This window comes from Apis florea, unplaced genomic scaffold (genome assembly GCF_048593485.1).
Source record: "Apis florea isolate Af1SG1 unplaced genomic scaffold, ASM4859348v1 contig_3081_pilon, whole genome shotgun sequence".
NCBI classification, from domain to species: domain Eukaryota; kingdom Metazoa; phylum Arthropoda; class Insecta; order Hymenoptera; family Apidae; genus Apis; species Apis florea.
In genome coordinates this window covers 2432501-2453585 of record NW_028256703.1, presented here as the reverse complement: position 1 = coordinate 2453585, position 21085 = coordinate 2432501, and the positions used below count along the sequence as shown (strand labels likewise).

At 38.0% G+C, this 21085-nt stretch overlaps 1 protein-coding gene across 8 annotated transcripts in view; it reads right to left on the bottom strand.

The window, feature by feature from the left end:
• Nucleotides 1-1166: 1166 nt before the first annotated feature.
• The window catches only part of sei (potassium voltage-gated channel seizure), a 104587-nt gene continuing 84668 nt past the window's right edge, over nucleotides 1167-21085 (bottom strand). For 3 of the 8 annotated variants that reach the window (XM_086908996.1, XM_086908993.1, XM_086908998.1), the window contains 12 exons: nucleotides 18206-18360; nucleotides 17887-18007; nucleotides 17691-17811; nucleotides 17133-17442; nucleotides 16704-17040; nucleotides 15811-15995; nucleotides 15585-15709; nucleotides 13766-13861; nucleotides 13154-13294; nucleotides 12413-12740; nucleotides 9403-9642; nucleotides 1167-8588 (listed from right to left, as the gene is read on the bottom strand). In XM_086908996.1, the coding sequence (XP_086765122.1) occupies nucleotides 8264-8588; nucleotides 9403-9642; nucleotides 12413-12740; nucleotides 13154-13294; nucleotides 13766-13861; nucleotides 15585-15709; nucleotides 15811-15995; nucleotides 16704-17040; nucleotides 17133-17442; nucleotides 17691-17811; nucleotides 17887-18007; nucleotides 18206-18360 (2484 nt within the window). In that variant the 3' untranslated portion in view covers nucleotides 1167-8263. Of the gene's footprint in view, nucleotides 8589-9402; nucleotides 9643-11579; nucleotides 11658-12412; nucleotides 12741-13153; nucleotides 13295-13765; nucleotides 13862-15584; nucleotides 15710-15810; nucleotides 15996-16703; nucleotides 17041-17132; nucleotides 17443-17690; nucleotides 17812-17886; nucleotides 18008-18205; nucleotides 18361-21085 lie in introns of all 8 variants that reach the window. The other 5 variants (XM_086909001.1, XM_086908994.1, XM_086908997.1 and 2 more) reach the window with 5 other exon arrangements.

Sequence of the window (21085 nt, the reverse complement as noted above, 5' to 3'; positions counted from 1 at the left end):
AATTAATTTTTTTTATCTTTTATAAATTTTTTCAAATATCATTTCGTTTAAAGTTATGTTTTAAAATGAGAAAGAAAGATAGAAAAAAAAAAGGAGAAAAAATGAAAATAGACTATAAAAAAACAGTGTAAGGAAGGAAAACTCTTTGGATCGTTTTAAAAAACTACTCACGTAATCTTTTAATATATTCTAGCTGTATACAAATGTAAGCAACTAGGTGGGAAAAGAAGATACAAATTTTTTTTTTTTTCCCTTCACACTCAGTTATTTCACCCTCTCGAAACCGATAAAATAATATAATATGTATACTTACATATATGTATATACATATATATGTGCATATATATATATATATACGTAAGTATAAGAATTCGTCTATTTTTAATCTCGTCACTTCCTCGATTTATAATATTTAACAGCGAATATATATAACGTTTGTTTCAGCAACTCTTTTTCGACATATTTTCTTCCTTCAACTTTCCTTCTTTTCTTTTCATTTTGTATCGTTTCGCCTTCGCGAAGAATCTTTCTTGGGGTGGCTCCCTTCACCCCTGGTGCGGCGAGAATGAGGTAAAATCGTAGGATAATACGTGGCAGGTGGGTAGTGAGGCACACAAGTACGTGTCAGCATAGTGAAAATATATAACAAACGTATTTTTACGTAATGTACGAAAACTTATATAGACGCACAATGCGAATTCCTCGCTAAACCTGGGACCATTGCAACCCCCACCATTTCCTGTTCGCACCACCGTATCACCCTTACGGAGAATTATTTCAATTTTCTTTTTAATCGAATTTTAAAATATTTATTCGATTTTACTTTATTTCTCTTCGTCATAAAAATTAATATGTAATAGCTTTTATACGGAATTATATACGGTTTGTGGAAAATTATTCACCACGACAAAGGAAATTGGAATAATTGATGATAAATTTTAATTATTAACCGTCCGTAGTATCTTTTTATATTTAATACGAAATATTTTCGATATTACACACTCTGAAAAATTCTAAAGAAAAATAAAAAATTATTTATCAAAATTATTTAAATCGAATCGTTCAAAATATAGAAGATACCACGAAAGATTTTTATCGAGCTAAACTAAATAAAACGCCGGAAATTTGGTTCGATAATTATGAAAAAAATAAAATAGACGGTACAATTTGTTGAATGCGAACATTTTTATTGAGCTACGCTGTAAAAAATTCGAGGCGATATCTTCTTTCAAGCGAATGCTCTCATTCTTCGTAATTCTCCTGTCTTTTTTTTTTTTTTTTTTTTTTTTACTTTTTTTTCACTTTTTCAAATATTGTTCATCTTCGTTTTGTATTCCATTAAATCTCTTTCTCGACGGTGGGGGGATGGGGGATAAGAATAAAGACACTCGTGTAATTTTATTTTAATCTCGGAGGGTGCTCGGTGAAGAGCAGGAATTGATTTAGGGGGTGGTACAAAAATCTTATCTTCTCTCTCACACGTTCTTTCTCACTATATCACCTCTCATACTTCATTCTTTCTCTCCCTTTCTCTCTCTCTCTTTCTCTCTTTTTATTTTTTATTCACTTTCACCCTTCACGCTCTCGCGTTCTCCTTTCACCCCTCGCTTTTTCTCCTCATCTTCATTCACTCGAAACTTTCTCGCTCTCTCTCTCTCTCTCTCTCTGTCACGAACAAATTCTCCTTTTTTTTTTTTTTTTTTTTTCTTCTTTTTTAATCCTCTTGTTACGTGTTACAAATCAGTGCGCTCACCTGCGTAATATAATCGATACGATCCAAGATTATGTCATATATATGTGTATATATGTATATATATATGTATATATATATATACACAGAACAATCTTAAATTGCATAATCTGGGAAAAAACGCGAGTAAATTCATCTACCGCGGATAGGATTTCATCTCTCACTCCCTCTCTCTCTCTCTCTCCGTCTAAATCTATCCTTCTTCTTAACTTTATTTCCGCGTTTAATTCCCTTATCCTCTTTACAAACGAAATATATCGCGACGAGTGTTCCTCGAATTGTCTTCTCTCGAGTCTCTTCCGCTCTTTATTTTCTCCCCTCCTATTTTTTTATTTTCCCGTTATGCGAGTAAATTACTCGATGCACACACGCGTCTCAACGGAGGCAACACTTATCGCTAAATTATTGCAAAACTGGCGCGGATAGGTTGATTAAATTATTGCCGATCTCGATATTCGACGCACTGTGTCTGCCATTATATCATATTTTTAACCCTGTCATTCCCCTTTCATTCGTCTCCTTCATTATTTAACCATAGCCCCATTTTAGAAATTTGACTATGCAACTTTTTTCTGCAATTTACACGGCAAACAAGCGATTAGAAACAACTGCGTAATAGTTGAATAAAATTTATCTAGGGAATAACATTTTTTTTTTCTCGTAACTTGGTAACAATTCTAAATTACGTAGTCGTAAAGACTTGTCGAAGGGAACGAGAGGGTTAACCGAATTAAAAATTATCACCGACCATTAATACGTTGCAACCATCGAAATTGGATGAACGATTAAATCGCAAATTCCCCCTCCCCCCTTTAAAACAAACTTGGAAATTAGAAATTTATTTCAAGGAATGCACGCGCGAATATTATCTAACGATAAATATATTTTCAACAATATTTTTTATAAAATGGAATCTCAAAATTACTGAAGAAGTGAACTTCAACAACCTCTGCGATCAATCCTCGAGTAATCTACCCTCGAACGTGACCCTCGAGAGACAAAAAAAAAAAAAGAAAAGAAAATTCCAATTGGAATTTTCTCGAAATCGTCGATCGAGGAACACCCTTTGACGGAATGACCGTCGCACAGCCTGTCGTCGTGTCGATCCTGGCACGAATTCCTGCAAAGATCCCTTTTCCACCTCTTTTCTCTCGTCCACCATTTATTCTCTCTCTCTCTCTCTCTCTCTCTCTCTCTCTCGGTCGGCCGCGGTAGAATTCAAAAGCGAGAGGCAGCTTCGATTAAAAAAACGAATATACTTTTACAATACGCATTCGCATACGAATTATAATTATCGATGACTCGGTGTGTACGTGTCGATCCTTTCTCTTTTTTTTTTTTTATTTTTTTTTCTTCTTTTTTTGTTTTTTTACGTGTGTGATTGCGCGATTACGTGTCGATCCAGCGATTCGTCTTTGAAATACGAATACAACAGTCGAGCGTGAAAATTCGTTAATTTCGAGATAAGGAACGTTCGTGCGAGAGGTTTGCAGAAAAGGAAGAAACACGTTCGACGAGGAAAAGTGGCGACGAAGGGCGAAGTGGCGCTGGTATTCGAGCAACTTCTCTGGAGGAAGTCTTGGCTCAGAGAGGATTGATCTCGAAATTTTGATGTTTCTCGAAACTCGAGAGGGGATCAGAGTCGGTGGATTTCGAAGGAATTTCGAAGAGTTCTTCGAATTCGAGTTTCAAGGGAAGGTTTCTCGTTGATCGTTGGGGAAGTTTCATACCGATTGGACGAGTTTGATCGTTCGTTGATCGAAGTTCGTAACGCAAGTCTTCCCTCCTTTGATCAGATTGCGTATTAGAATAGAAGCGTAAACTTTTTTTGCAAACTTTTTTTTGCGAAATCTGGACGGGATTCGTCCATCCGTATATATAAATTTCGCGCGATGCTTCCTTTTAATTTGAAAAATTGATAAAAGTTTCGAATAGACCTGAACACTTTAAAAGCGAAAACTTGCGTTGATGAACTTCTTCTTGTCGGAAGGTGAATATATCTATCTTTCTTCTTGTTTTTTCTTTTTGCTTCTCTCGATTTTGATATTCTTGCGGTCAGAAAAAAAGAGCGGATCTCTGATGTGAATCATGCGTTTTCTTGCATCATCGTCTGTTTTTTTTTTTTTTTTCTCTCCTTCGAAATTTTTCATCCATCAGTTTCAACAGATAGAAAAGAGTTTAATAAACCCCAAATCAAACACCTAACGAAGTTACATCGTCGTCGAGTTTTTCTCTCGGGGCGAGGGGGAGGGGGAGGGGGAAAGGTAGGGGAAACGAATAAATGCATGTTTTTCGCGTCGTCGCAAGTAAAAAATTTTCAAAGACAATTTACAACGCTTTTACAACGTTTTTCGACTCGTCGAGGATGTATTCGAATTTGTCGATGGGTATTTATCCACTCGGGTTTATTCTAAAAAATCTTCTGCAAAAATTCGATGTTCAAAATGGTGTACGAAGCGAATCTGAAATTATAATCAATAATTATCGCGAAATTATATCCTCCAAAGGGAATGATGCAATGGACGTCTTTTGGTATCCGGCTCTTTTCTTTTCTCCGTCGTTCTTCTTCTCTTTTTTCTTCTTTTTCTTTTCAACTCAACGCGGATGAATATATCATTTCTCGATGGGGGAGGGGAAAAAAGAAAAAAAAAAAAAAATATATACTAAAAAGCATATTTGGCTCGCATCTTCGCGTAGATGGTTCACGTAGATTTCGAGAACAGCAGTGACTCGATTTATCCAATTGTCGGATATATACGATATACTTTTTAACGAATGGTAAAGAAAAATCGGATCTAAGAAACATAAGAGAATTTTACTGTTTTTTTCTCTTCATTCTTGGACAGATACATTGATCAACGATTTGAAAATGAACAGGTAATGTAGACACTTTCGACGTTTGACAAGCTGGTTCCTTAGAAATAAAATTCTATTTATCGTTGTGCATTCATCGTTCATCACACTTGGATTAAAATTAAGCGTCGATTTCTTCGATTTCGATCATTCGAAATGAAATTATATCTTCTCGAATAAACTTTTCCATTCCTCGTCGCGGAATGATTTTTCAGAATCTTCGCGAATCGTCGCGAAAACGTTGGAAACAATTTTCATCTCGATTTTGTTTAAAGAGAAAAAAAAAAAAAAAAAAAAAAAAAAAAAAGATTCGTAACGAATGTTCACATGATATGAATGTTTCATTAAATTAGTAATAACGAATAAAAGTTATTGTTTTTCTTTTTCCTCCTCTGTTCGTGATCACTGTTGTCCTCTTTCCGGACCATGTTCTGAACATCCATTATTCTTTTTTATTTTTTTTTTCCTTTTTTTTTTTCTTTTTTTTCTTTTTTTTTTTTTTCTATAAAGAACAATAAATCCGCATTCGTTTCGCCGTGTACCTAAGTGCGAAAATCCACGTGTGCTGCGTGTACTACTGGTAATAATCAAAGATAATTGCTATTTGTAATTAAAAAGCTGCTTCTCTTTAGCGCTGCGCCGCTGCTCCTCTCTCGTTACAAAGTAACTCTACGATTTCATCATAATCGTTACATCGAATGTATCGGTATCATTTACAGCCTAAAATACTGAGCAAAGAACGAATCCGTGATCCGATGATCCTCGATCGATGCAAACTTCTTTCTTTTCATCCCCTTCGTTTCGTTCCTCCTTTCCCCACACACTCGTCCCGATCTGTATTCCCTTTTTTTTCAAATTTACATATTTTCATTCTTTTATCTATTACAATTCGTCCCGAATCCGTTTTCGAATCAAAGACAAAAGAAAGAAAGTTCGATCTTCAATGACAAAATTCCATGATTCGATTTTTCATTCTTCAAAGTGATATGTGACGATATCGATCAATATCTTAATATCGAGTAATCTCTCCGAGTAATCGAATCATTGATTTCCAAATTATTGTCAAGAATTTTTTCTTTTTTTCTTTAGCAATCGTGTTGAACATCCTCTCACTGGCAAAATAATAATAATAAAAGAGGAGAGGGGGAGGGGGGGGGGGGAATCTTCTCTTTCGTTCTCAGCTCGCTCTCAGAGGAAAACGATTATAACGATTACAAGAAACGAACGATCGAGAATCATCGATCATCGCTTTCCACCCTTATCATTGCGTGATAAATCGCCGAACGGGGTGAAAAAAAGTAAACACTCGGGAGGTCGAGAACGAAAATTGAGGAAGAGAAACCAACGTACGCTTAGAAGTTATCAATTAATTCGAGATATATCTTGTAAAAAATTTTTTTTTTTTTTTTACAACGTATGTATACGCATACACACGGCACTGGTGTGTATATACGTACACGAGCAAACATGTACGTATAACATGTATATACACATATATATAATATAAATATATATATACATATATATATAGATATATATACATATATATTTATATACCGTTATTGCGCAGGCAATTGTTGTTGTTGTTGTTGTTGTTTCTTTTTCTCTTGTTCATTTCTCTCTTTCTTTCTTTCTCTCTCTCTCTTTCTTTCTTTCTTTTTTTCTCCTTCTTTTTTTTTTCCTTCAACCATTTTTACACCGTCGGTATGATATTTTCTATAATTTCTTCGCCTCCTCCCCATCGCGCTTGCGTTTCTTCCCTACTTTATGGCAATAATAATATAATAATATAATATAATATAATAATAATAATAACAATAATAATAATAATAATAATAATAATAATAATAATAATCGTAAGAATGATCATAATAATAATAGAATATTAGTAATTATCTAAATTCTCTCTCTCATATTAATTAATTTCCCCCATTTTCTCGCTTGCCCCATTATTTTCTCGTCAATTTCTTTTATTATATTTATCTATTTGTTTCCTTTTTTTTCTTTTTTTTTTTTTTTCTTTTTTTCTTTTTGGTTGTCTGTATAAAGGACATTGCAGTTTTATTCGGTATTAGGTGGCACTCAGAATTGTATTTCTATTAGTTTTCTTTTATTTGTTCTCGCACATACCTAATTCGTTCGTCATCGATCCTTCGATCTTTCATCCAGCCCGATATCTCTCGTGGGTTCTTCTTCTTCTTCTTCTTCCTTTTTTTTTTTTTTTTACTTCTTACTTCCTCTTTTTTGTTGTTCTTATAAGCAATTGAAAAAAAAAAAAGAAAGTGCTCTCAATCGAAAACGAGTTATACGTTGTTTGAATTTCCAAAAATTCTCAGAAACTCACCACGAGCCGCCTCCTATTTCGATTTCGAACTTCCGCCCTTCAGTCTGTTCCATTTCCTCCTCTTTTCCTTTCTTTTTTAAATTTCTCTTTCTCTCAATTCCGCGAACATCGATCTTCTGCCCTTCCATCTCCTACTTCCATTTCATTTTATTTCCCTTTCGTTATTAATTCCCCTCGCTCTCCTTTGTTCTCTCCTATATATATAATAATTTTCCTCTTCTATCGTTTCGTTTTTCTCTCCTTTTTTACACGGTTTCGAGTAGAAACGAAAGAAACGTGCAAAACAAAACAAAGAAGCATCGTCACCGGAGGGGAACACGTACGCGCGCGCGTGTCTGTGCATGTGTCTGTCTGTGTGTGTGTGTGTGTGTATGCGCGTGTTTTTTAATTCGATTAAAAAAAATTGCTCGAAGGAAAAAAAGGGGTAGCGTCAACAGGGGTAGAAAAACCTTGAAGGCAAAGTCGATAACGCCGCGGTCGGATTAACTCTGTGTACGTGTACATGTGTGTAGGAGAAATGCAATCCGTATGTAATGCACGCGTATGTACGTGTCACGTGTTTGTACACGCGCGTGTATATACAACATTTCGAAAACGCCGCTTGTTCTTCTCTCTCTTTCCTCCTCCTCGTCCGCTTCCTCGAAAACGATAAAAATAAACCACTCGTCGTCCTTCGCATCGACATCGCTGCGCGTCCCCCGATCGATATTCCCTCAAACGATCCCACTCGATGAATACTCGATTCGATGAAGAAAACTTACTTCGCTCGGTGGAGAAAATGTAGAATCGAATGTAGAAGATAATAATCTTTCGTTGGAAAACTATTATTTTGGGGGGATAAAAAAAAAAAATAAGATTGTGCTTTCTTCTCGAAATGGTATGGCCATGACTCGTACCAACGCAGACAATAAATAAATAAATCTGGGAAAAGGGGGGGACGAATATTCTCTCGAAGAGGGTGAATGAAAAATAGGAAAAATAAGCGAGGGAGGAAATGTAACGAATAATCTCGCTTTCGTCCTGCCCGAAGGTCGCAAAGAAGAGAGGAGAGGATGAAGATTCGATTAAAGAGATCTCCAAGAGAAAATCGATCGAGGGGCGGGTTCAATCCTGGCGCCACAGGTTTGTTAGATCCTCCAAGAGGGAACGGAAGGAGTCCACAGCCATCCGAATGATCGTTAATCGTCGCCGATATCCCCGGCGACGCTTCGTCGCGTTTTCAGTCGCAAGCGAGTCTGCAATTTTTTTTCTTTGCTTCGAAAAGGAAGGGAGGGAGGTGTGGGGTGGGGTGTGGGGCGGGGGGAGGAACGTTGGTCTTAACTAACGTGATCCTGATCGAGTTCGTCCAACGATTCCAGCCTCGCGATCGGCGCTTCGTTTATCGTGAACTCCCACGAGATGTCCTCGCTCGTCTGCCTCGAGGACTCTTGCCTCTGCCCCGGGGTGGCCTCGTCCCGGCCTGGTTGCCTGCTCTCCGTGCGTTGAGCGGCGCCAAGCTCGCTGGAACCGCGATGATTCGTCGGCTCCTTTCGGGACTCGCTGCTTCGGGGACGCTGGGAACCCCCTCGATCCGAAACCGACACCACGCAGCTCCACGGATCCTCACCCTCCGGCTCTGATCGCTTGTTGAACGAACTGTACCTGCGAAACGTTTCAATATTTAATCCAATATTAAATACGATTCAATTAAATGGATTATTCCAATAAGTTTTTATTATCAGACGGAAAGTAGGGAAAAGATATTTATTTGAGAGAAGAAGGCGGAAGTAGAATGAGATAATCATGATTATGGAATAATCGTAATCCAATCATAAAGGTAAAGTTACTTTATCAAAGTTTCATGATATAGCGTTTTTGTACATAATAAATTATCGCGAAGTAACTTTTATCAACTTTGTTAACTTTATTATCCAACACAAGTGTACGCCAATCCAGACGAAAAGAAGTGGAATAAGATAATCGTGATCAGATTATATATCATTGAGTAAAAGAGAAATGAAACGAGATCAGACAAATGATATACGATTGCGAAAAATCGTACGATAAATAGTGTATGTTTTACGTTTCCCTCGTCAAAAGAACTCGTTAAAATACGCTAATTAATTAATAAAAGTTGATCAATAGTTCATACAGCTTTTCGTAACCTCGACCTTTCCCCGTTTCGCACCACGATTATTTGCGATTATTTTTTTGAACAATTATTAACAAATTATCGAAACAACTTTATCAACTGAATCCAACAAGTGCACGCCAATCGTTTTATCGTCCACCCAGACGATTACAGAAAAGAATCGTATCAACCGGACGAGTAGAGTAACGCGATGATTGAAATGAAACAAAAATAAAAGGAGGGCGAATGCGATTGCGAGTCGTACACGATGAATAGTGCTTTACGTTTTTTCTTCTCCCTCGTCGAGGAAAAAAGAGAAAGGGAGGGAACATTTGGATCAGTTACCCGCTCCTGAACTCTCCTCTCCTGAATGCAGCGGGTTGGCTGTGCCACGCGTGCGGCAGATGCGCCTGTTGCGACGGGGGCGGCACGGCCAGGTCGACGGGTTGGCTCTGGGACCTGGTGGGCGCCGTTCTCCCGTTCAACGCCGTTTGCAAGGCCGTGGCCAACGCGGACGTGTCCGAGGTGACGGTCAATCGCGACGTACCCGAGGACGTCGACATCGGCTCCTTCGTTGGGGGCCTGCTGCGGATGGAAAATGAAACGAAAAAGGGGGGAGGGGGGAGATTAATCGATTTTTCGCTCGGTCGGTCGGTCGATAAGCGGCCGCTACGAGTAGCAGCGATATTAATATACTTGAAGCACGTGATATATGTACAAGGGGATACGGTTAGGCCTCTAATTCGTCTAAAGTGTCCCGAACAGTGTCGCAAGTCTGGTCTGATTGGGACTCCCTATCAGTTCAGAAATCGCGTCTCAAATTCTGACATCGACATTGTTTCGTTTATTTACTTTCTACGGAATCTCTGTGTGTGTGTGTGTGTGTGATCTGATATTTGTTTGTAATTCTTCTTGGTACGCTTTTTTTTTTCTTTTTTTTTTAAGGGGCATAAGATTTGAGATCGAATGCTAAGACGTATATATATATATATATGTATAAATATATATAATATGGTAGAATCTCGATAGTTGTTGAGGAATAAAATTGAATTAAAATTCGATTCGATTCGATTAGCGGAAAGAGACGTTGTGGACGAGCGGCTCGACGATATCGATTTTAGAAGTAGTTTGCACAGAAATGTAAAGATTAATCGAATTATTTTGTTTAATTTGGAATTATCGTTTTTTTTCTCTCTCTTTGCTTACGAAAAAAAAGATATTTTTACAAATGCTTCGAAAAAGTTTTCAAGATCGAGACTCATTATTGTTACTCGATTTTCATACTATCGAGACTGTACTGCATTCTTCTAAAACGAAACTAGCAAAACATACGTATGCTTGTGCACTAATGAAAAACTTATGTCCTACGTAGTGGCGATTCATACTCGCGGGAATCAGCTACAAATTTCAATCTCTTACCTCTGTCCATCGTGATGATGAGATATTTTAAGTTGCTACTAGAGGGGTTAAGTTTTGTTAAGGTGTGTAAAGAGTGAGGTGTGTATCGTGAGTGTTGTCGTTGGAATGGAATGAAAAGTTAAAAAATTTTTCTGAAAGTGAAAAAGAAAAAAAAAAATTTCTAGAATAGTCAACGGTATTGTCGATGATTAAAATACGCTTGCGTGAATTCTCTAAACGTGCCTTTTCCATATTAATTTTTTCTTTTCTTTTTTTTTTTTTTGTTTTTGTAGTTTTAATATTATAATTTGTGTGTTCTATCTATATGTAAAAAAAAAAAAAAAAAAAAAAAAAAACAAGAAAAAATATCTTCTTTTCCTTTAAATTATTCCACGCATACATACATATATGGTAAAAAAAATCGTGAAGGATCGAGAAAACAAGTGGCTTGAAATGAATCGAATTTCCCGCGTTTATTATTCATCGTCAAGCTTCGAAAACGTGCTATATCGCAGAATAAATTAAATCATCTACACACGCTCGATCGATATTATTGTAACTAGTAACGTGGAAATGGAAGGGAAAAAAAAAAAAAAAAAGAAAGAAAGAAATTCACACAGCTCGTGTTAATTACTTGAACAAGAGTATACAGATCAAAGTGTAATAAACTAACGAAAGATCTAGCGCTAAAAGAAGAAGAAAATCATTCTACAAATACCTCAAAAAATGATTCTCGAATAAATGTCGATGTCAATTGTTTCTTCTATTCGATGCAAGATTAAGAAAAAAAAAAAAAAAAAAGAGGGACAAAGATTAAGGAGAGAAAGAGAGAAAGAGAGAGAGAAAAAGAGAAAGAGAAAGAAAGAGAGAGAGAGAGAGAGAGAAAGAGAAAGAAATGATTGATATTGAAAATGTACTTACAACGTGAGAGAAAATTAACTGGCAATAATTTGATTACGCAGGAAACTAGTTAGCGTTAATTTTACGCAAATTTCTTTTTTTTTTTTTTTTTTTTTTTGCTTTTTGCGATCAATGCACAATACTCCTGCTGCCTTGTTTCTACTTGCGCGACACTGCTCGCAAAAAAAAGGGTTTCAAAGAAGAGTATGAGAGAGTATGGTCACCTTCGGAACTTGTCCAACCTTTCCAAAATAAAAGACGCCGAAATCAAATGCAACTGATCCAGGGATTTCGAAAGAAAGCTTTTCACAAGAATAAAAATTATCGATTACTTCCTAGGAAGAAACAGAATAATTCTCTACTTTGAAGAAGAAGAAGAAGAAGAAGAAGAAGAAGAAGAAGAAGTAGAAGAAGAAGAAGAAGAAGAAAAAAAAAGTAATAAAGAAGAGATGTAATGATAACAACGGAACACGCTTTTTGTCTACGTTTCCCGAAAGCGATACCGCGATTTCAAACGAATCTCCGTGCCGACCGTGTCGATTTGAATAGAAAGAAAGAGAAAAAAGGAAATACGCGCGTACACATATATACATATACATATATATATATATATATGTATATAGAAAGAGACAGAGAGAGACAGAGAGAGAGAGAGAGAGAGAGAGAGAGAGAGAGAGAGAGAGAGAGAGAGAGAGAGTATGAGACACAGAGAAACAAAACAGAGAAAGTAAAGACACATGTTACATCTGCTTATGTGACAAACAGACTAAGAACAGGGTAACGTGTGAAAAAGATGGCCCATTTCAATTTCAAACGAAACTATGATGCAAACTACGACGCAAGTTTTTTCTCAGTTATCGAGTCATAAAGGGGAAGCAATCCCCCCCTCCTTTTTTTTCTCCTTCCCAATTTCAAAGGCCAGATTATTCGTTTTTCGCTTCTTCAAATTGCTTTTTATTTCCTTTTTCCTTTTTCCAATCTCTTTTTGACACGTTACGTGACGCGAACGAGAGAGTTTTTCAAGAATTTTCACCGTGAATCACCGTGACCGGCTCACCTGAACAAACCGTGAGACGTGCTAGGCTGGATCTTTCCATTCCCGTTACTCGACGGCGGGCCAGTAGGGGGTTGGGGCTCGCTGGCCGATCGTTGGACCAACGCCGGGGCTCTACCACTTTTCGACAGGCCGACCGAGGTCGGCCCGCCGCCCATCATCTCGATGCTCGAACTCTCCCTCGACGAGTTGAGCGTCTGTTGGAGCAGCGTCAATATCAACCTTATGTTCTCCCCCATCGAGTGTTCCAGCGAGGACACTTGCCGCGACAGTTGATCTATTCTCGCGTTTATCTCTTCCACGGGTCGGCCTGGTCCGCTTTGAAAGTCGCCTACAAGTAAAAGGAGAGAGGGGAAAAAAAAAAAAAAAAGAAAAAAAAGAGAAAAGAAGATTAATAAAACGTATAAATAAAAATCCGTTTTCTGCGCGCTTGGGGGGGAGGGGGGCGAGAAAAATTTTCTAATCCGACTATTCGACTCGAGCGTAATGCACATTTCGAAGGAATCCTCCTTCTCCTGCTTTCGGATACGTACACTTTTTTTTTCTTACCCCTATCCCGATCTACGTATCGTCGATTTCTCTTTATACGTTTAAATTGTCATACGGTGTCGAGCTCGTCGAAGCATTAGAAGAAGAAAGAGAACACGGTGGGCAAAGGAGATCGAGCGATCGGGGAAGAAGAAGAAATGTGGGGTGGGTGGGGGTGGATGTGGGGGAGGGGCACATAAACGCGATTTCACGCACCGTGAGTCTGGGGATGCTGAGGTGGCGACGGTGTGGTGTAGTGACTGGATGTCGTCGAGGTCGGATGTACCGCGTTCTGGCTGAGGCAGCTTTCACCAGCGGCCGAGCTTCTCCGCGCTGGTTTCGTCAACGGCGTGGTCACTGGATAAACCCAGGCACACAATCAGTACCACGATCCACGGGGGAGTAGCACGAGCACCTTCCTACCCTCTAAAAGTGCCTCTTATCTCCAAGAAAGAAAGGGGAACGAGGAGGAGAGAGAGAGAGAGACAGAGAGAGAGAGAGAGAGAGAGAGAGAGAGAGAGAGAAGAGATCGAGAGAAAGAGAATTGGCAGAGCGAGAAAACGAGAGGTAAATTGAGAGACAGAGAGAGAAAGAGAAAGGGGTCGAAATATACTTTCGTATATATATATATATAAATATGTATTCAAAAAGGGGAGGAGGGGGGGAGAAGGGGGGCGTTAACGATCGTGCCGTTTTCTCGAGCATAAGATGTATTACTCGCCAGAGATGATTATGCGAGGAGAGACATCGGTCAATAATGTATGTTTGCTCGTTGCGACGAATATAGAAAAATTGGGCAGATCTACTTGCGCCAAATGGGATACTTACTCTGCTTGGCAAGGTAATCGTGACTCGTCAGTGGTTGAAGATGGATCTTGTGTTGGCGTAGGTCCGGTATGCTGCGCTTGAGATGGGTTAGCATGCCTGAACAACCAGGTTTCAAGGTGTTAACGAACTCGGGAGTCAAATGCAAACGCAAAGCTTATAAATGCTGCACGCTTAACCCAAACGCTTTTAACTCCAACGCTTTAAGATTAAGATTTTTCCGATCGATTTGACGAGACATTTGCGAGATGAGTTTGATCGACGGGACGAGATATCGTGGGGGAGGAAAAAAAAAAAAAAAAGAAAAGAAAAGGAAGAAATTGTCTTTTATTTTTCAGTAGAAAAATGGAAAAATAAATAAAGATAAAAAAGCCGTTCGTTCTCAAGCTCATCTCTTTCGTTTCAAAGAAAAAGAATTCTTTTACATTTACATTGATTTATCGTCGTAACGATATCCAATATCCAATATTTTATTACGGTAAGAAAAAAATTATTTCGTATTGAACGGAATGAAAAGAAAAAATGGAGCGAGCGATCTTGAACTCTGACGAATTTGATTTTTACATAAATTTGTGAAACGAGATCTAAAGGAATATTTACAGAAATGTTGTATATTTACAGATAAATGTCTACAAAATTTACGTCAGAAGTTTCAAGATCACAGATCAGAGATCGCGATTCGTCGATCAGAGCGCGATTGGGCTAAGGGGATGTTTTAGCGGAGAGAAAAAAGAGGGGGGGAAAAAAAAAGAAAAAGGTGGAAAAAAAAAATGTCGATCGAGAAAAGCTCGTGAAAAATGATCTACGCTACGGAGACGAGATTTCATATATAAAAGAAATGTCTATGGAGGAATGAAGATCTTTATGAAACACGAGCAAGTAGCAATTGAATCAAGAATGAATTTGAAATTGAAATTGTAATCTAGCGATCGTGAAGTGGAAAAGGGGACAGATTTCTAAGAATCTTACAAAATTGTTTTTCTCGTTTACGAAAAATAATAACAGATTCTGCAGCAAGATGATTTTTTTTTTTTTTTTTAACAGAAAGCATTTCCTTCGAGCAAATTAAAAGAAAAAAAAAAAAAAAAAAAAAAGAAAAGGAAATTGCAGGAAATCAAGTGTTAGTTTTTAGTGAACGAAAAAAAATTTTCTCATCCCACCGCTTCCACTCCAGGACTATTGTATAATTATTGTATAATTAGAGCAAACTGGAATTACTGCACTCTCTGCGATGTAAGAATTCGAAATTACCTTTTTCAGAACAACGTTGTTGATCTGTCCGGTAAAACGGTTCACTTCGAACATTCTAAGCGGTCCAAACTCATACGTAACGAGTTCAATAAATACAAGATAAAATAGATAAAGGGATAAAGGGGCAAGCCGAGCTTTTCGTATATACATACATACATATATATATGTATATACAAATGTTCCGAGAAATGTTTCTACATTTTTCAAATATATTCTTTAATGGTAAGCGTCGTAATGTGGCGGGTGTTTGGCGAAGCAACGATTCAAAAGTACTTTCCTGAATCATAACGATCTTCCACGTCCACGTTGTGTAGCAAACGTTCGATAATTGAGTAATCGTATAAAAAATCCCTTACTCGAATATTTAAGGAATATTCTATGTGCCGTGCAGAGAACAACATTCCTCAGACAGTAATCAGAGGCGAAAGAGAGAGAGAGAGAGAGAAAGATAGAGATACAGAAAGAGAAAGAGAAAGAGAGAGAGAGAGAGAGAGAGAAAGAATTGGTGAAAAAGAAGAAAATAAAGGAAAGAAATTTCGATCGACCGAGTACACGCGATTCTCATTCTCACCGGTTATGGAGTTCAACGTGGAGCTCCTCTGTTTTGGCTCGTCGAATTCTAGGTTCAATGGCGTCACATCTTGGCCGGCTTTGTCGGTGCTGAACTCTAGAATTCCGTGGCCGCTTCCTTTGTCGCTGAGAAAGGGGAAAAAAAAAAAAAAATAAGAAAAAAGAATAATAATACGTCAGGATAGATTCAATTTTATCTTTTTGAATTTTTCGATCAAAGAACTTACTAATCTTCCTGATCACCCTGTAAGGAGTCTTGTCGACCAGTGGGGATAAGATTGGTGCCAGGACCACCGGGTCCTCGACGGTATCTTGGTGGACGGAAAGCGAATCTCCTAGCGTCGGCATCGACGTCCGTTGGAGTACTGACAGGAAACCTTGCTGATATTGGATCGACACCAGCCTGTTCCTCCTGCGGATCGTTTTTTTCAAAATTTCATTAAAAAAAAAAAATCCACAAGCCTTCCTTAAACAACAATCGATCTTTATTCAATTTTCAATAATGGATGATATAGAATAGAACTTCTTTTCGAAAATCCATTCTTTTGTTTTAAGACGATATCTCAAACGATTCCAAAGATACGGTATTCTAAAGTGACGAATTTCCAGGAAACGAAGTGACCTACTTTGTTTCCTCATATTAAATTAATATGAGGAAGGATAGAGGAAAACAATGACTCATCCACTGTCACCGATCACTATACGTAAGGCTAGACGTAACGAAATATTAAAAATTAATCTTTCCACGATATCTCGGAAATGATATCGAGATAAAACAGAAAGCATTTTAAACAGAACTTTCTTGTTTTTAATCGTGGAAGATTTTTGGAAGATTTTATGTAAAAATCTTTGGGATTACCAAGATTTCAAAGTTTTGGTAAAATTTTAATAAGTATTTGATATACTTTCTCTTTTAAATATTAATCTATATTTTCGAGATAAAATTACTTATTTAACTTACATCTCAAAGTATATATATATATATATCTCAAGAATAAAATACCTCGGCTCGAATTAAATATAATCGAGGTTTTCTTTTCGCATTATTAAAAATAATATTCGATTAACGAGTTGTTCGTTTGAAAAAAAGTAGAACATAATTCGACGAGCAAATACGTACGTCTCTCAGATTAAAAGTGATCTCGAGATTCTGGCTGAAGTGATTCGAGAATTCTGGATAAAGGGCCAGAACGTCGAGTAGATCGTCCCTGTGTATCTTGTGCAGATCGCAATAGGTCAACGCTCGCACGTTGCAAGACGCTTTGCCAACGGTCGGATATATGCAAGGATTCTCCCCGAATATGTCGTCCTTCGCCAGTATGGCCATCACCACGTCGCCCTTCAATATCTCTATGCTGCCTCGCGATATGAAGTAAAGGGACGTTAACACGTCCCCTCGATGAACCAACGTGTCACCGGGTGGCGCGTGTGTTGTTTTAAATTTTAACGATAACGCCCTGAACGAATCGAGTTGTCGTTGTTGTTAGTACATTTTTCCCTTTTTTTTTTTTTTTTTTATTATTATTATTATTCCAACACGGAGAAATACCTTAAACAACCGGGACTGGCGCCCTCGAAGGCTCTACAGTTGTTTAAAAGATTTCTGTTCAGATGAAGACAGATGTCCGCCTGAAGGCACTCGGGGAATCCTTTCAGAACGCTGTTCATGTCGATCCCGTTCGTGTACGTCCAAGCGTGCTGAAAGTACTCTTCCAACCTCTGACGAAGCGGATTCGGGATCTGATGGAATCTGATGAACTCTCGAACTCGAAGCATCTGCGTGTGGTATCTTGCTGTGCCGCTGTAAAGCCTCTGAATGATCGCCGAGACGTTACCGAAGATACTGGCATACATCAAAGCTGGAAAGAGAGAGAGAGAGAGAGAGAAAAAAAAAGAAGTGACGAGTTAATGGATATCTAAGGAGAAGTCACGCGTTTTCTTTTCTTTTTTCATTGACGCTACGTTACGTCATTGGAGTCAGACTGTACATAGAAAAAAAAGAAAAAAAAAAAAAGAAAAAAAAACGAAGAAGCAAAGAAAATTTTTAGCAAAGTCTTAAAATAATTAGTTTAAAAAGCGACGACATCTCGTCTCGATCGATACTTACATCCAATTAGCATAACGATTATAGTAAATATCTTCTCGGTGTCCGTGTTTGGAGCCACGTTTCCAAAACCCACCGATGTTAAACTACTAAAGGTAAAATACAGTGCTGTGATGTAGCGGCTCTGGAAACGAAGAAAATGATTTGATCGAATAATATACAGAGAAATAATTTTTCGACAATTTTCATTCACGCATACCTTTATACTCGGCCCACCGGTGTTGTTGTGAAAATAAAACTGATGCGTGTCGTTGGCAAGAATATCGAGCCAACCGACTTTGCTCTTCAACGTTGGTCTCTCCGCGTTTCCTATGGCGTACCTTCAATAACAAAATTCCACTCGTTTCGATCAATAATAACATTCCGAGATCCATAAAAAAAAAAAAGATCCCTTCCTCTCCATCCAAGGAACGAACGAACGAACGTGTTTCTTTTTTTTTCTCGCGACTTAAATTTAAATATCGGAAGGTTTTTTCTTCCTTTTTCTTTTTTTTTTTTTCTCTTTTTGCGCAACTCACCATATACACGCCATCCAATGGGCACTAAGAGCAAAGGTGCCCATCAAAAGTAGTAAAACAGCAGCTCCATACTCGCTGTACCTGTCGATCTTCCTGGCTACTCTGACGAGTCGCAAAAGACGAGCCGTCTTCAATAGTCCTATCAAGGTGGTCGTCTGTAAAGAACACGTTACACTTTGTCGATCTTACAGCTCGGCCGTACGACACTCTTGGTTTTCTTTGCTTGAGTTTTCCATTTTCGAAGCTTGGATCAACTGGCTTTGGCTTCGAACCGAGCATCGAATCGAGAATTTCGGAAGGGGGGACGAAACTCGGAAGAAAATGAAAATTTTTCCTCGTTTCTTTCGAAACGAGTTTCATCGAGTTATTGTCGGCAAATCGATCGAAAGAGTCGAGTCGTCTTTTTGTGTCGCGTTGGACAGAACGATTGCGGCGACTCGATAAGAAATGTCAGGAAGCGAGATAAATAATTAATAGCGTCCCCGATACGCTTTCGTTGTTCAACAATTCCATCGATTCCTTCTTCTTTTTTTTTTTTTTTTTTTCTCGAATCGTCCTTCCTCGCCGAACAACGACGCCAAAGTCAGTTCGAGTCGGTCTGAGTTATTGCTGCGATCGTTCTTTTTTTTTTTTTTTTTCTTTTCTTTTCTTTTCTTTTCTTTTTTTACGAGGATATCTATAACAAACGCCGACTGCCGTTCTCGAGTTCGATCGATCGAGACGTCGTCGCCACGTCGGTCACTTTTAGATCAGCCAGAAGCTCCGCATATCTAATATCGTTTGATATATATTTTTTTTCTTTTTTTTAAGATGCTTGAGCGATCCATGTGTAACTTTTTTTTCTTTTTCATCCGCAGTTCCAAAAGAAACGGACGACGAGAACTCGTCACGTTTAACTTTGCGTTTAACTCGATTCACCAGAACGTTCGAAACGAACAATCGTAAATTAATCACTGAGAGATCAAGGAAACGAGTTCCAGTTTCCAATTTCGTATTTCGCCAATTCTTAGATCGAAGCCAATCGAAATTGTTGTTGTCGATCGTGTACCAGACGCGTTTCGATCGATCTCGAGGATTCTATTCCTTTCCCTGGATCGGAAAGCAGTCGGCCGTTCCAATCGAGGATCGTTGCAAAATAATATGCATTCACAACCAATTTACTTGTTGCAAACATTCCGCCGGAGCCGTGATTACTCATGCATTCTCTCCGATGATAATTCTCTTACCTGTGCTTCGTGGTTCGAGATTCGATTGCCTCGGCCTGGGCATCGGATTTCGATCGAATCGTATCAGTTCTATCATGCAAAGTCGACTCCAACCAAAAAACTGAACCATTCGTCTAATAGTAGTAATAGTAGTTTTGCTAATCTCGATAATCTCGAACTTGATACTTGGATACTCGACAGATTGCTCAGAGATGGTTTACCCCAATTTCGTCACAGTACCTTTCGTTCGTATTTTTCCACGAAGATTGGAAATAATTATAACGATCGAGGCAAGGCAAGATCGTCATTTTTAACGCCATATTTTATTATTATCTCGCTGCTTTACTCTCGGATGATCACGATTATTCTTCGAAGATTCAATTTACAATAGAAACGATATATATATATCCCTTTGAGCGTCGCCAAATAGCCGCTCAATTCTCGCGCTGGTGTACGTCTTAACGAGCCTATGAAGTCAAGTTACCTCTCGATGAAACATTAGTTAGTTTTTGAATAAAGCTTATTTGAACAAAGCTTTAGTTTTTATAACGCAAACGTTAAATGTGAATATTTTTTTTACCGCGCGCTCCAATACCCGTCGTCCACAGCGACGCTCGTCCGCAAAGGGATATATATCGATCGAGATCGAGGTGGCCGAGAGATGAGAAAGTTTGGCCGGCCTTTTATCCGGCCTCGGGATTACTAAGAATACCCGAGGACGTTTGATAGCCGTCACAGATAATAAGCGAAACGTTTTATTACGACGTACACGCGATCCAAAGAGAATGCATCGTGGAAGCATCTTCGAATACGTTTCTCGTCCTATCTCGTCCCGCGATTAGATCTTTTATCTCTTCCGCCGAAACGAAATTTCTTACGTCCGATAAATTGTTGTACCTTGGTTAATTGTACAGTGGATACGATCTATGTGTATGTCGAGGGAAGGAAGAGATAATCGAAGCTTTGAAATGACGATTTTGGTTATTTTGGATATAAAAATATACGCGATCAACATATTTCGAGCTTTCACGAATTTTGTTTGATACTCGAACGTTTATTAATTATCGTTTACACGGATTTTGTATCGAGAATCTTCGAACGCAATCAGCCAAGAGCGAAGCGAGGGAAGAAGATAAAGGAAATATTTGGACAGATATATTGGATGGGTAAATATCTCGTAGCAATCCGTTCACTTTTTTTTTTTTTTAAACAAGATACATTATAAGATACGTAATGTGGAAAGAAGACGAAGCGTTCAAGCGACAGAGAAACACACATGATCGTGTAGAAAAAAAAAAAGATAAAAAGATAAATATGTAATATCCAGATATACAAGTATAAAAAAAAAAAAATAGACATGATACACAATAACAGGGTACATGAGTTCTCGGTTTATGTATTAAAAGCGTAAAATTTTATATATATATATATATAAAAATCTCTAAAAAAAATATATATATATATATATAAAAAAGAAACAAGGTTTGTTCAAAGAACATCGAATGAAGGATTATAAATATATATACGGTATAATATACACACAAAAAGTTATCATATTATAGGCCGGGCTTGTACAAATTTATACATGTATATTATAGATGTATACAGCTTGCAACAGAAGCGTAATTAATAAAAAGGTACGAAAAAAAGCTCGACAACGTAAAAACAGGATCAA